The sequence below is a fragment of the Oncorhynchus mykiss genome, chromosome 31 (assembly GCF_013265735.2).
Source record: "Oncorhynchus mykiss isolate Arlee chromosome 31, USDA_OmykA_1.1, whole genome shotgun sequence".
NCBI lineage: Eukaryota > Metazoa > Chordata > Actinopteri > Salmoniformes > Salmonidae > Oncorhynchus > Oncorhynchus mykiss.
In genome coordinates this window covers 22,223,800-22,239,162 of record NC_050571.1, presented here as the reverse complement: position 1 = coordinate 22,239,162, position 15,363 = coordinate 22,223,800, and the positions used below count along the sequence as shown (strand labels likewise).

Below are 15,363 nucleotides of genomic sequence, written 5' to 3'. Positions count from 1 at the left end.
CCTTTCTTTCTCCCCCTCTATTCCCTCTCTATCTCCCTTCCCTCCCCCTCTCTCCCTTTCTCTCTTCCCCTCTATCTCTCCCTTCCTTCCTTCCCTCCCCCTCTTCCCTCTCTCTCTCCCTTTCTCTCTCCCCCTCTCCCCCCCTCTTTCTCTCTCTCTCTCTCTCTCTCTCTCTTCCCCTCTTTCCAATCTCTGTCTCTCTTCCCTCACTTTCTTTCTCCCCCTCTATTCCCTCTCTATCTCCCTTCCCTCCCTCTCTCTCCCTTTCTCTCGTCCCCTCTCTCTCCCTTCCTTCCCTCCCCCTCTATCCTCTCTCTCTCTCTCTCTCTCTCCTCCCTCTCTCCCTTTCTCTCTCCCCCTCTCCCCCCTCTTTCTCTCTCTCTCTCTCTCTCTCTCTCTCTCTCTCTCTCTCTCTCTCTCTCTCTCTCTCTCCCCTCTCTCTCTCCCTCTTTCTTTCTCTCTCTCTCTCCCCTCTCTCTCTCTCTCTCTCTCTCTCTCTCTCTCTCGTTCTTTCTTCCTCTCTCTCTGCAGGCACTGAGGAGAATGTATGTTTTCCAGTGTCAAGCTGCCCAGAGTCATGCACATGCTCAGACACAATTGTGCGCTGCAGTAACCGGGGGCTACGCATTCTGCCCAAGGGCATACCCAAGGACACCACCGAGCTGTGAGTCACCCACACACACACACACACACACACACACACACACACACACACACACACACCCACACACGTCCTCCGGCTAGCTAGCCTTGGTCTGTGCTCTTTGTTATTCAGAGTACTAGTCGTCATCAGCTGGGTGAGGCCGGGGTAAGGCTGGGTGAGGTTGGGGTAAGACTGGGTGAGGCCGGGGTAATGCTGGGTGAGGCCGGGGTAAGGCTGGGTGAGGCCGGGGTAAGGCTGGGTGAGGTTGGGGTAAGGCTGGGTGAGGCCGGGGTAAGGCAGGGTGAGGCCGGGTCAGGTCGGGTGCCCATAGGGGTGGCAGGTAGCCTAGTGGTTAGAGCGTTGGGCCAGTAACTGAAAGATTGCTAGATCGAAAAAAAAACATCTTTATTGGATCTGGGAACAATAAACACTCAAACAAAACCATGGTTACACATCACATCAGACATTTCATGTCTTCCAGATTGCTAATTTAGCTGCCCCTGATACAAAGTTAAGTAAGACAACTACAGCCCCTCGACTAAACCTGGACTTTGGCCCAAATATAAACCGTTGGGAAGAGAAAACCTCTCCCAGAGTTGAGAACCAACTAGTGATCAGGTCAATCATCCCCACCAACCTGGGACAATGTCAGAACAGATGTGCCAGAGTTTTATACTCAGCACAGAATGGACACCCCTCCCCAACAGTAGGGTCCAGGTCTTCCAGATGCATGTTGGTGGCTATAGCTCCGTGTATTATCCTCCATTGGAGGTCAGCTGTCCTCTTATCAATAGGCAGTTTATATAAAGACGTTGTGTGCCTCCTTTTGGGGAGGCACCTCGACCAAACAGACTTGCCCACCTCATCCATTTGAACCCTTCCAGGGAAGAAGCATGGGACACTTATACACATATTATGTACATGGCCTTCTTTCCCACCACCTTGAACTCCCCCAGCTCGGGGGTATGGAAGGAAAGCAGCATCCCCACGTCCTCCTCTAATGCACCCGCCGCAGCACTAACATTCAGTGCAGGGAACACCGTCCACCGATCAGAGTTGGAAGTATCAGTCACATACTGCCGATGAAGTACTGGCAAGGAATCGCAGACCTCAGCTACGACCTTCCTCAGTAGGCGAGATGATCAGATCCCTGCTCTTTCTCCCAGCTCCTCCAATGATCTGCTCCTACTCCTCATCAGATGACCCAGCTTGGTACACCCCACACCTAACAGGCATGAACGTAGGCTGGCCGAACCCATAGCACGGGACTGACTATGTTATAAAAAAGCAGTGGTGTAAAGAACATAAGTAAAAATACTTTAAAGTACTACTTAAGTAGTTTTTTGGGGTATCTGTACTTTACTTTACTATTTATAGTTTTGACAACTTTTACTTTTACTTCACTACATTCCTAAAGAAAATAATGTACTTTTTACTCCAGACATTTTGCCTGACAACTAAAAGTACTCGTTATATTTTGAATGCTCAGCAGGACAGAAAATGGTCCAATTCACACACTTACCAAGAGAACACTCCTGGTCATGCCTACTGCCTCTAATCTGTCGGACTCACTAAACACATGCTTCGTTTGTAAATGATGTCTGAGTATTGGAGTGTTCCCCTGGCTATCCGTAAATTAAACAAAACAAGAAGATGATGCTGTCTGGTTTGCTTTATGTAAGGAATTAAAAATAATTTATACTTTTACTTCTACTTTTGATACTTATACTTTAGCAAATACATTTACTTTTGATACTTAAGTATATTTAAAACCAAAAACTTGTAGACTTTTACTCAAGTAGTATTTTAATGGAGTAATTTTCTGTTAAGGTATCTTTACCTTTACTCAATTATGAAAATTTGTTTTTTTATCCACCACTTTAAAAAGCCACATCCCTGGTGGCGTGCCGGCCTTACGGGACATATTGAAAACTCTCCAAGCCTGCATAACAGACTCATAGAAAGATATCAGGCCAGACAAGCCCCTCTAGCTTTAAGAGGAAAAGGTGCTTGGCTTAGCTTGCTCTCCTCATCAATATGTAGGCTGCATCGACCTAGCTACAACCTTCACTGTATAACAGTCTCTGTGCTGCTAGAACCTTCACTGTACAACAGTCTCTGGGCTGCTAGAACCTTCACTGTACAACAGTCTCTGGGCTGCTAGAACCTTCACTGTACAACAGTCTCTGGGCTGCTAGAACCTTCACTGTACAACAGTTTCTGGGCTGCTTGAACCTTCACTGTACAACAGTCTCTGTGCTGCTTGAACTTTCACTGTACAACAGTCTCTGGGCTGCTAGAACCTTCACTGTACAACAGTCTCTGGGCTGCTTTAACCTTCACTGTACAACAGTCTCTGTGCTGCTTGAACCTTCACTGTACAACAGTCTCTGTGCTGCTTGAACCTTCACTGCACAACAGTCTCTGGGCTGCTACAACCTTCACTGTACAACAGTCTCTGTGCTGCTTGAACCTTCAATGTACAACAGTCTCTGTGCTGCTTGAACCTTCACTGTACAACAGTCTCTGTGCTGCTTGGTTATTACTGCATTGTTAGAAGCACAAGCATTTCGCTACACTCGCATTAACATCTGCTAACCATGTGTATTTGACAAATAAATGTGATTTTGATTTGATTTGCTTTGCTTGAACCTTCACTGTACAGCAGTCTCTGGGCTGCTACAACCTTCACTGTACAACAGTCTCTGGGCTGCTTGAACATTCACTGCACAACAGTCTCTGGGCTGCTAGAACCTTCACTGTACAACAGTCTCTGTGCTGCTTGAACCTTCACTGTACAACAGTCTCTGGGCTGCTAGAACCTTCACTGTACAACAGTCTCTGTGCTGCTTGAACCTTCACTGTACAACAGTCTCTGGGCTGCTTGAACATTCACTGTACAACAGTCTCTGGGCTGCTACAACCTTCACTGTACAACAGTCTCTGTGCTGCTTGAACCTTCACTGTACAACAGTCTCTGGTCTGCTTGAACATTCACTGTACAACAGTCTCTGGGCTGCTACAACCTTCACTGTACAACAGTCTCTGTGCTGCTTGAACCTTCACTGTACAACAGTCTCTGGGCTGCTTGAACATTCACTGTACAACAGTCTCTGGGCTGCTACAACCTTCACTGTACAACAGTCTCTGTGCTGCTTGAACCTTCACTGTACAACAGTCTCTGGGCTGCTTGAACATTCACTGTACAAAAGTCTCTGTGCTGCTTGGTTATTACTGCATTGTTAGAAGCACAAGCATTTCGCTACACTCGCACTAACCATGTGTATTTGACAAATAAATGTGATTTTGATTTGATTTGCTTCGCTTGAACCTTCATTGTACAACAGTCTCTGGGCTGCTACAACCTTCACTGTACAACAGTCTCTGTGCTGCTTGAACCTTCACTGTACAACAATCTCTGGTCTGCTTGAACCTTCACTGTACAACAGTCTCTGGGCTGCTACAACCTTCACTGTACAACAGTCTCTGTGCTGCTTGAACCTTCACTGTACAACAGTCTCTGGTCTGCTTGAACATTCACTGTACAACAGTCTCTGGGCTGCTACAACCTTCACTGTACAACAGTCTCTGGGCTGCTTGAAGCCGGAAAGCCATGATCCTAGAAGAAATGTCCAACAATCCTTGCCCACCCTCATGCAGCTGCAGGTACAGGGCTGCAGCTAAAGTCCAATGTTGTCCAGACCAAAATAAATTGAAAAGTCCTCTGAAGCTGTTGTATCAGGCCCCCCGGTCGCTGTAAAATCATTAGTCTGTGCTACAGGGTAGAGGCGGCTAGGTTATTGGCACCAGCACCCTTCCCCTATAAGACAGCTGAGGTAGCACCCATTTCCACCTAGGCAATTTGGCACACACCTTCTCCACTACACCCTCCCAGATCTTTTTTTGAAAGACATCGGAGCCTTGAAAAAAAAACTAAGTCTTCATCCAATCTAATAAAATAATAAAACTGTCAGGTCATCTGCATACTCAGACAGTGCTGTCGTAGGATCCTTCATAGCCCCTGGCTCAGAGAAATCAGTAAGCCTCGCTCTTAAAAAACAGAGAATTGATTCAATTGCCAGACAATATAGCTGTCCTGAAATTGGGTATCCCTGCCTAATACCCCTATGGACGGGGATGGGGCAGCTCAAACCACCCTCCACTTTCACCAGACATGAGGCCCCAGTATACAGTAAACACATCCAAGAAAAAAACCTCATCCCCAAACCCAAAGGCTTTCATTGTTTTGAACAAGTGCTGGTGGTCCACACGATCGAAGCCTTCTACTGATCCAAAGAACGTAAACCCACATTCACATCAGACATAACCTGTTTCAGAGCCGGGTGTTAGAAACGACATAACCTGTTTCAGAGCCGTGTGTTTGAAACGACATAACCTGTTTCAGAGCCGGGTGTTTGAAACGACATAACCTGTTTCAGAGCCGGGTGTTAGAAACGACATAACCTGTTTCAGAGCTGGGTGTTAGAAACGACATAACCTGTTTCAGAGCCGGGTGTTTGTTCATCCCAGCGGGACAATTTGAATTAAACTTGTAAACTTCCCAAACCGCAATACCTCGCGCTCCAACAGCCCATTGGGAATAAAAGGCGGTACATTCGAAATCGTAACCCTTGTTGATGGAGAAAAAAGCTGCCTACCTTCTCTCTTACGGCGACCAGAAACTCCTCCACAGTGACAGTAGCTTCAGTAACACACCTAAAGTCGTGTCGAAATGACAGGGACGGCGTCCCCATGTGGGTCACCATCCCCACCAAAACCAGGGCATTTCCAACAGGAAATAAAATATACCTAATTCTACCACTGAAGAACCCTTAATCATGCATAGAACAAGGAAACCACAAAGAGAAGGAAACAAAAATAAAATACAGGCGACCACTTGTACTCGCTCATACAATTCCCAGCATGCACCAACACTCCCAGCATGCAGAGACAGAGAGAGACAGAGAGAGAGAGAGAGACAGAGACAGAGAGACAGAGAGAGAGAGGTAGAGAGAGAGAGAGAGAAAGAGGTAGAGAGAGGTAGAGAGAGGTAGAGAGAGGTAGAGAGAGGTAGAGAGAGGTAGAGAGAGGTAGAGAGAGAGAGAGAGAGAGAGACAGACAGAGAGAGACAGAGAGAGAGAGGAATATATATATATTCACTTTATATATTATCTAACTCACTTGCTTTGGCAATGTTAACACATGTTTCCCATGCCAATAAAGCCCTTGAATTGAATTGAATTGAATTGAGAGAAGAGAGAGAGAGATCTAATGTCTTCACCTTGCTCCTCATTTCAGATACCTGGAAGGAAACCTCCTGACATCTGTTCCCAAAGAACTGTCCAGTCTGAAGCAGCTGTCTCTTGTGTATGTACTGTACCAGGTCTATCAGAGATACAATGTTAACGATGCCAAAGCATCTCCATTTTATTTACATATTTGAAGCAGAGGATATTTTATATTCTTTATTGAAACATAAAAACTGACCAATTGTGTTCATGTCCTTCCTTGTTTAAAAAAAATAAAATGGTAAGTGGCTTTAGGTCCTTTATAAATATATTATAATGCCAGACAGTTCACTATTGTCTCTGTGGACTTTGAAGGTGTTTGTCCCAGTAGTGATATTGTGTCCTGTTGTGTGTTTGGTATTACACAGCGACCTGAGCAACAACAGCATCAACACTGTGGCCCCCATGACCTTCAGCAACATGACTCAGCTCGCCACTCTGTGAGTTACCATGACAACAAGCCACGGCCTGCCTGCTGGCCGCACTGGACCGGTTGGACACAGTGACCAGCGGCCTCAGTCACGTTTATAGTCATAACACAGTCACACACATAGTGTTGTGTTCCCATCATTATAACTGTCTCCTCTCTGCTTTCATTTTAATCCCAGGATCCTGAGTTACAACCAGATTCGGTGCATCTCGCTAAACGCATTCAATGGGCTTAAATCTCTGCGTCTCTTGTAAGTGTTGCTCCTTCCTCTCCCTATAATACCCTCTCTTCCTCTCCCCTCTTCCTGTCCCTATGATACCCTCTCTTCCTCTCCTCTCTTCCTCTCCCTATGATACTCTCTCTTCCTCTCCTCATGATACCCTCTCTTCCTCTCCTCTCTTCCTCTCCCTATGATACCCTGTCTTCCTCTCCTCTCTTCCTCTACTTATGATACCCTCTCTTCCTCTCCTCTCTTCCTCTCCCTATGATACCCTGTCTTCCTCTCCCTATGATACCCTCTCTTCCTCTCCTCTCTTCCTCTACTTATGATACCCTCTCTTCCTCTCCTCTCTTCCTCTCCCTATGATACCCTCTCTTCCTCTCCATATGATACCCTCTCTACTCTCCTCTCTTCCTCTCCCTATGATACCCTCTCTTCCTCTCCTCTCTTCCTCTCCCTATGATACCCTCTCTTCCTCTCCCTATGATACCCTCTCTTCCTCTCCTCTCTTCCTCTCCCTATGATACCCTCTCTTCCTCTCCCTATGATACCCTATCTTCCTCTCCCTATGATACCCTCTCTACTCTACTCTCCTCTCTTCCTCTCCCTATGATATCCTCTCTTCCTCTCCTCTCTTCCTCTCCCCATGATATCCTCTTCCTCTCCCTGTGATACACTCTCTTCCTCTCCTCTCTACCTCTCCCTATGATACCCTCTCTTCCTCTCCTCTCTTCCTCTCCATATGATACCCTCTCTTCCTCTCCCTATGATACCCTCTCTTCCTCTCCTCTCTTCCTCTACTTATGATACCCTCTCTTCCTCTCCTCTCTTCCTCTCCATATGATACCCTCTCTACTCTCCTCTCTTCCTCTCCCTATGATACCCTCTCTTCCTCTCCTCTCTTCCTCTCCTTATGATACCATCTCTTCCTCTCCTCTCTTTCTCTCCCTATGATACCCTCTCTTCCTCTCCCTATGATACCCTCTCTTCCTCTCCCTATGATACCCTCTCTACTCTACTCTCCTCTCTTCCTCTCCCTATGATATCCTCTCTTCCTCTCCTCTCTTCCTCTCCCCATGATACCATCTTCCTCTCCCTGTGATACACTCTCTTCCTCTCCTCTCTACCTCTCCCTATGATACCCTCTCTTCCTCTCCTCTCTTCCTCTCCCTATGATACCCTCTCTTCCTCTCGTCTCTTCCTCTCCCTATGATACCCTCTTCCTCTCCCTGTGATACACTCTCTTCCTCTCCTCTCTTCCTCTCCCTATGATACCCTCTCTTCTCTCCTCTCTTCCTCTCCCTATGATACCCTCTCTTCCTCTCCTCTCTTCCTCTCCCTATGATACCCTCTCTTCCTCTCCTCTCTTCCTCTCCCTATGACACCCTCTCCTCCTCTCCCTATTATACCCTCTCTTCCTCTCCCTATGATACCCTCTCTACTCTCCTCTCTTCCTCTCCCTATGATTTCCTCTCCTCTCTTCCTCTCCCTATGATACCCTCTCCTCCTCTCCCTATGATACACTCTCTTTTTCTCCTTTCTTCCTCTCCCTATGATACCCTCTCTACTCTCCTCTCTTCCTCTCCCTATGATTTCCTCTCCTCTCTTCCTCTCCCTATGATACCCTCTTCCTCTCCCTGTGATACACTCTCTTCCTCTCCTCTCTTCCTGTCCCTATGATACCCTATATTCCTCTCCTCTCTTGCTGTCCCTATGATACCCTCTATTCCTCTCCTCTCTTCCTCTCCCTATGATACCCTCTCTTCCTCTCCTCTCTTCCTGTCCCTATGATACCCTCTCTTCCTCTCCTCTCTTGCTGTCCCTTTGACACCCTCTCCTCCTCTCCCTATGATACCCTCTCTTCCTCTCCTCTCTTCCTCTCCCTATGACACCCTCTCCTCCTCTCCCTATGACACCCTCTCCTCCTCTCCCTATGATACCCTCTCTTCCTCTCCTCTCTTCCTCTCCTTATGATACCCTCTCTTCCTCTCCTCTCTTCCTCTCCCTATGATACCCTCTCCTCCTCTCCCTATGATACACTCTCTTTTTCTCCTCTCTTCCTGTCCCTATGATACCCTCTCTTCCTCTCCTCTCTTCCTCTCTTCCTCTCCCTATGATACCCTCTCTTCCTCTCCTCTCTTCCTCTCCCTATGACACCCTCTCCTCCTCTCCCTATGATACCCTCTCTTCCTCTCCTCTCTTCCTCTCCCTATGATACCCTCTCTTCCTCTCCCTATGATACCCTCTCTACTCTCCTCTCTTCCTCTCCCTATGATACACTCTCTTTCTCTCCTCTCTTCCTGTCCCTATGATACCCTCTCTTCCACTCCTCTCTTCCTCTCCCTATGATACCCTCTCTTCCTCTCCTCTCTTCCTCTCCCTATGATACCCTCTCTTCCTCTCCTCTCTTCCTCTCCCTATGATACCCTCTCTTCCTCTCCTCTCTTCCTCTCCCTATCACACCCTCTCTTCCTCTCCCTATGATACCCTCTCTTCCTCTCCTCTCTTCCTCTCCCTATGATACCCTCTCTTCCTCTCCTCTCTTCCTCTCCTTATGATACCCTCTCTTCCTCTCCTCTCTTCCTCTCCCTATGATACCCTCTCTTCCTCTCCCTATGATACCCTCTCTTCCTGTCCCTATGATACCCTCTCTTCCTCTCCTCTCTTCCTCTCTTCCTCTCCCTATGATACCCTCTCTTCCTCTCCTCTCTTCCTCTCCCTATGATACCCTCTCTTCCTCTCCTCTCTTCCTCTCCCTATGACACCCTCTCCTCCTCTCCTTTCTTCCTCTCCTTATGATACCATCTCTTCCTCTCCTCTCTTCCTCTCCCTATGATACCCTCTCTTCCTCTCCCTATGATACCCTCTCTTCCTCTCCCTATAATACCCTCTCTACTCTCCTCTCCTCATCTCCCTATGATACCCCCTCTTCCTCTCCTTTCTTCCTCTCCTTAGGATACCCTCTCTTCCTCTCCACTCTTCCTCTCCCTATGATACCCTCTCTTCCTCTCCCTATGATACCCTCTCTTCCTCTCCCTATAATACCCTCTCTACTCTCCTCTATTCCTCTCCTTATGATACCCTCTCTTCCTCTCCTCTCTTCCTCTCCCTATGATACCCTCTCTACTCTCCTCTCTTCCTCTCCCTATGACACCCTCTCCTCCTCTCCCTATGATACCCTCTCTTCCTCTCCTCTCTTCCTCTCCCTATGATACCCTCTCTTCCTATCCTCTCTTCCTCTCCCTATGACACCCTCTCCTCCTCTCCCTATGATACCCTCTCTTCCTCTCCTCTCTTCCTCTCCTTATGATACCCTCTCTTCCTCTCCCTATGATACCCTCTCTACTCTCCTCTCTTCCTCTCCCTATGATACACTCTCTTTCTCTCCTCTCTTCCTGTCCCTATGATACCCTCTCTTCCTCTCCTCTCTTCCTCTCTTCCTCTCCCTATGATACCCTCTCTTCCTCTCCTCTCTTCCTCTCCCTATGATACCCTCTCTTCCTCTCCCTATGATACCCTCTCTTCCTCTCCTCTCTTCCTCTCCCTATGATACCCTCTCTTCCTCTCCCTATGATACCCTATCTTCCTCTCCCTATGATACCCTCTCTACTCTACTCTCCTCTCTTCCTCTCCCTATGATATCCTCTCTTCCTCTCCTCTCTTCCTCTCCCCATGATACCCTCTTCCTCTCCCTGTGATACACTCTCTTCCTCTCCTCTCTACCTCTCCCTATGATACCCTCTCTTCCTCTCCTCTCTTCCTCTACTTATGATACCCTCTCTTCCTCTCCTCTCTTCCTCTCTATATGATATCCTCTCTACTCTCCTCTCTTCCTCTCCCTATGATACCCTCTCTTCCTCTCCTCTCTTCCTCTCCCTATGATACCCTCTCTTCCTCTCCCTATGATACCCTCTCTTCCTCTCCTCTCTTCCTCTCCTTATGATACCCTCTCTTCCTCTCCTCTCTTCCTCTCCCTATGATACCCTCTCTTCCTCTCCTCTCTTCCTCTCCCTATGATACCCTCTCTTCCTCTCCTCTCTTCCTCTCCCTATCACACCCTCTCTTCCTCTCCCTATGATACCCTCTCTTCCTCTCCTCTCTTCCTCTCCTTATGATACCCTCTCTACTCTCCTCTCTTCCTCTCCCTATGATACACTCTCTTTGTCTCCTCTCTTCCTGTCCCTATGATACCCTCTCTTCCTCTCCTCTCTTCCTCTCTTCCTCTCCCTATGATACCATCTCTTCCTCTCCTCTCTTCCTCTCCCTATGATACCCTCTCTTCCTCTCCTCTCTTCCTCTCCCTATGATACCCTCTCTTACTCTCCTCTCTTCCTCTCTTCCTCTCCCTATGATACCCTCTCTTCCTCTCCTCTCTTCCTCTCCCTATGATACCCTCTCTTCCTCTCCTCTCTTCCTCTCCCTATGATACCCTATCTTCCTCTCCCTATAATACCCTCTCTTCTCTCCTCTCCTCATCTCCCTATGATACCCTCTCTTCCTCTCCTTTCTTCCTCTCCTTATGATACCCTCTCTTCCTCTCCTCTCTTCCTCTCCTTATGATACCCTCTCTTCCTCTCCTCTCTTCCTCTCCCTATGATTTCCTCTTCCTCTCCCTGTGATACCCTCTCTACTCTCCTCTCTTCCTCTCCCTATGATACCCTCTCTTCCTCTCCTCTCTTCCTCTCCTATGATACCCTCTTCCTCTCCCTATGATACCCTCTCTTCCTCTCCTCTCTTCCTCTCCCTATGATACCCTCTCTTCCTCTCCTCTCTTCCTCTCCCTATGACACCCTCTCCTCCTCTCCTTTCTTCCTCTCCTTATGATACCATCTCTTCCTCTCCTCTCTTCCTGTCCCTATGATACCCTCTCTTCCTCTCCCTATGATACCCTCTCTTCCTCTCCCTATAATACCCTCTCTACTCTCCTCTCCTCATCTCCCTATGATACCCTCTCTTACTCTCCTTTCTTCCTCTCCTTATGATACACTCTCTTCCTCTCCTCTCTTCCTCTCCCTATGATACCCTCTCTTCCTCTCCTCTCTTCCTCTCCCTGTGATACACTCTCTTCCTCTCCTCTCTTCCTGTCCCTATGATACCATCTCTTCCTCTCCTCTCTTCCTCTCTTCCTCTCCCAATGATACCCTCTCTTCCTCTCCTCTCTTCCTCTCCCTATGATACCCTCTCTTCTTCTCCTCTCTTCCTCTCCCTATGATACCCTCTCCCTCTCCTCTCTTCCTCTCCCTATGATACCCTCTCTTCCTCTCCCTGTGATACCCTCTCTTCCTCTCCTCTCTTCCTCTCCCTATGATACCCTCTCTTCCTCTCCTCTCTTCGTCTTCTTCCCTTATTTCCTCTTATCCTCTCTCCTCTCTCATCTCCCCCCTCTCCTCTCTTCCTCTCTCCCCCTCCCCCCCTCTCCCCCTCTCCATCCAGAGTGCTGTGTGATAAATGGGCCCTCCACCTCCCAGACTGCTTGTGATCCATCTTCCCTTCCACCCCTGACTCCAAAACAACTCCAAATAAATAAAACATAGAGAACAGAAGCTAAACGCGCTTTCTTCTTCTACTCTTCTTTCTCTGTTCAGATAAAATACTCCTTATTAACTTGGGCCAGGGGGTGACTGTTGAAACACAACAGACTGCAGATACGCCACAGGGTCTGGGCTAGGAAAGCACCACAGGGCCAAGCAGTGTCTCTCTCTCTCTTATGCTCTGTCTCGCTGTCTCTCTTTATCTCTCTCTCTCTCTCTCTCTCACACACACATTCTCTCACTCTCTCTCTGCCTCTGTCTCTCTCTTTCTTTCTCCCCCTCTCCATTGCTTTCTCTCTGAACAGTAAACATTACACTCAGAAGTTCCGAAAGAATAAAAACATTACAAATGTCATATTATGTCTATATACAGTCTCTCTCTCTGAATGACATCTAATGGAATGTGAACCCAGAGAGGCAGATCACCACTGGGGTTAGTCACATGCTAAAGGATGGAGACTAGGACGCTGCCTGGGGATCCTCTGCGTGTGGGGCAACAATCCCCCTATCCCTCACACTCTCGTTGTTTACAATCTATTTCAGGACTCTCCACGGAAACGACCTTTCAACTATACCAGAGGGAACCTTCAACCACTTGACATCTCTGTCTCATCTGTGAGTGTGAAATTACTGTGAGGTCTTTCACAATAGTAATAATAAAGGCACACACACACACAATTTCTCTCACTCACACACCAACCCCCCCTCCCCACACAGACCCACTACTGCCGCAGAATGTAGAATCCGTTTTACTTGTTTGACTTCGTGAAACGTGAAGTGTCAGAAAACTCAACACGAGTAAAGAGCAGTGTTGTGCTGGGAGAGTAGGCCACACAGAACATCTTTGAGACAGAGAGTGAGAGGGGGAGAGAGAGAAATGGAGAGGGAGGCAGAGAGAGAGGGAGACGGAGAGAGAGGGGGGAGTGAGAGGGAGGAGAGAGAGAGTGAGAGAGCGGGTGGGAGAGAGAGGGAGCAGAGGAGAGAGAAAGAGAGAGAGGCAGAGAGAGATTGTGAGTGAGAATGTGTGAGAGAGAGAGAGAGAGTGATAGAGGGAGAGAGAGAGAGAAGGGGAGAGAGAGATTGTGAGAGAGTGTGTGAGAGAGAGAGAGAATGGGAGAGTGTGTGTGAGAGAGCGAGGGGGGCAGAGAGAGAGAGGGAGTGAGAAAGAAGGGGAGAGAGAGAAGGGGGCAGAGAGAGAGGGGGAAAGAGAGAGATGAGAGAGGGGAGCGAGAGAGAGAGAGGGAGAGAGAAAGCAGGGGAGAGAGAGTGTGAGAGAGAGAGAGAGATGGCCAGAGAGGGGGGGGGGGGAGATGAGAGAGGGGATGGGGAGCGAGAGGGAGAGAGTGGGAGAGAGTGAGAGGGGGAGGCAAGGGATAGAGAGAGTAGGGGAGAGAGATGAGAGAGGGGGAGAGAGAGAGAAAGAGAGAGACAGACAGAGAGAGAGAGAGGGGGAGGGGAGAGATAAAGAGAGTGGGAGAGAGAGAGAGGGGGGGAGGGGAGAGATAAAGAGAGCTGGAGATAGAGAGGGAGAGAGATGGGGGAGAGAGAGAGAGTGAGAGAGAGAGAGAGAGAGAGAGAGATGGGGAAAGAGTGGGAGGGGAGAGATAGAGAGAGGGAAGGAGAGAGAGGGAGGGCGAGAGACGGAGAGAGAGGGGGGAGGGAAAGAGAGGGAGAGAGAGGGGGGGAGGGAGAGGGAGGGAGAGAGAGACAGAGAGAGAGAGTGGGAGGGGAGAGATAGAGAGAGGGGGGGAGGGAGAGAGAGGGGGAGGGAGGGAGAGAGAGAGAGAGTGAGAGAGAGAGATGGGGAGAGAGTGGGAGGGGAGAGATAGAGAGAGAGGGGGATGGAGAGACGGAGAGGGAGAGAGAGGGGGGAGGGAGAGAGGGGGAGGGAGAGAGAGAGAGAGAGAGAGAGAGAGAGATGGGGAGAGATTGAGAGGGGGAGGGAGAGAGAGGGAGGGAGAGAGAGGGGGAGGGAGAGAAGCAAAGAAATGCAACATCAGAAACAAAAAACTAAATTTTTCTGAAAAATGATTTGATAATGAAAGTAAAACAATTAGAAAACACCTAAGACAAATGTCAAATGAATAACATAAGCAACAAAACAACCCAGAGCTGCAAGATATCCAATCTTTGAAACTCTGAAACAGTATAAACATACACTGAAATGCAATGTTAGCTCTCTGTGTACATCCAAGGAACAGCCATCCTGCTCTGTTCTGAGCCATGCAAATTTCCTAAGTTCTTTTTTGTGGCACCTGACCACACGACTGAACAGTAGTCAAGGTGCAACAAAACTACGGCCTGTAGGACCTGCCTTGTTGATAGTGTTGTTAAGAAGGCAGAGCATCACTTTATTATAGACAGACTTCTCCCCATCTTAGCTATTACTGCATCAATATGTTTTGACCATGACAGTAAACAATCCAGGGCTACTCCAAGCAGTTCAGTCACCTCAACTTGATACATTTCCACATTATATATTACAATATTTAGTTGACAGTTAGGGTTTAGTGAATGATTTGTCCCAAATACAATGCTTTTAGTTTTAGAAATATTTAGGGCTAATGTATTCCTTGCCACACACTCTGAAGCTTACTGCAGCTCGTTGTTAAGTGTTGCATTCATTTCAGTTGCTGTAGTAGCTGATGTGTATAGTGTTAAGTCATCTGCATACGTAGACACTCTGGCTTTACTCAAGGTCAGTGGCTTGTCCTTAGTAAAACATTTCATTGAAAACGCAATTGACCAAAATCAGTTGTGGGACATGTGGAACAATTTAAGCACAACAAAGCCACAGGAATTAGCCAGACAAGATGAAGGAATTTGGAAAATGTATTTTGATAATCTATATAAAAACATCCCATAATAAGACTTACAACAGAACCATTTCGAAATGAAAGAAAAGTTGAACGTCCTTGAATCAGTCATTAAAAAAAACAAAATCCATTATATTACCCAATAACCCAACAATCATTAAATGAAAAGCTCAAATGTATAAAAACCAAAGAAAGCTTGTGGTCTAGATAACATCAGAAATGAAATGCTGAAAAACAGCACACCTGAGTTGCAAAATGCTGTGTTTAAATTGTTCAACGTGGTTTTAACTTCTGGCTGCTTCCCTGATGTCTGGAACCAGGGGCTCATCTCAGCTATTTCAATAAGGTGGAGACAAATCAATCAATAATTACAGGGGAATTTGAGTAAACAGCAACTTGGGAAAGGTTTTCTTACACTAATTAATAAACACGTCC

General features: G+C 47.6%; 1 protein-coding gene across 5 annotated transcripts in view; it reads left to right on the top strand.

The window, feature by feature from the left end:
- The window catches only part of LOC110504786 (slit homolog 3 protein), a 445,911-nt gene that overhangs the window by 363,499 nt on the left and 67,049 nt on the right, over positions 1–15,363 (top strand). For all 5 annotated transcript variants that reach the window (XM_036969806.1, XM_036969807.1, XM_036969808.1 and 2 more), the window contains 5 exons: positions 532–664; positions 5,942–6,010; positions 6,300–6,371; positions 6,540–6,611; positions 12,656–12,727. In XM_036969806.1, the coding sequence (XP_036825701.1) occupies positions 532–664; positions 5,942–6,010; positions 6,300–6,371; positions 6,540–6,611; positions 12,656–12,727 (418 nt within the window). The remainder of the gene's footprint in view (positions 1–531; positions 665–5,941; positions 6,011–6,299; positions 6,372–6,539; positions 6,612–12,655; positions 12,728–15,363) is intronic.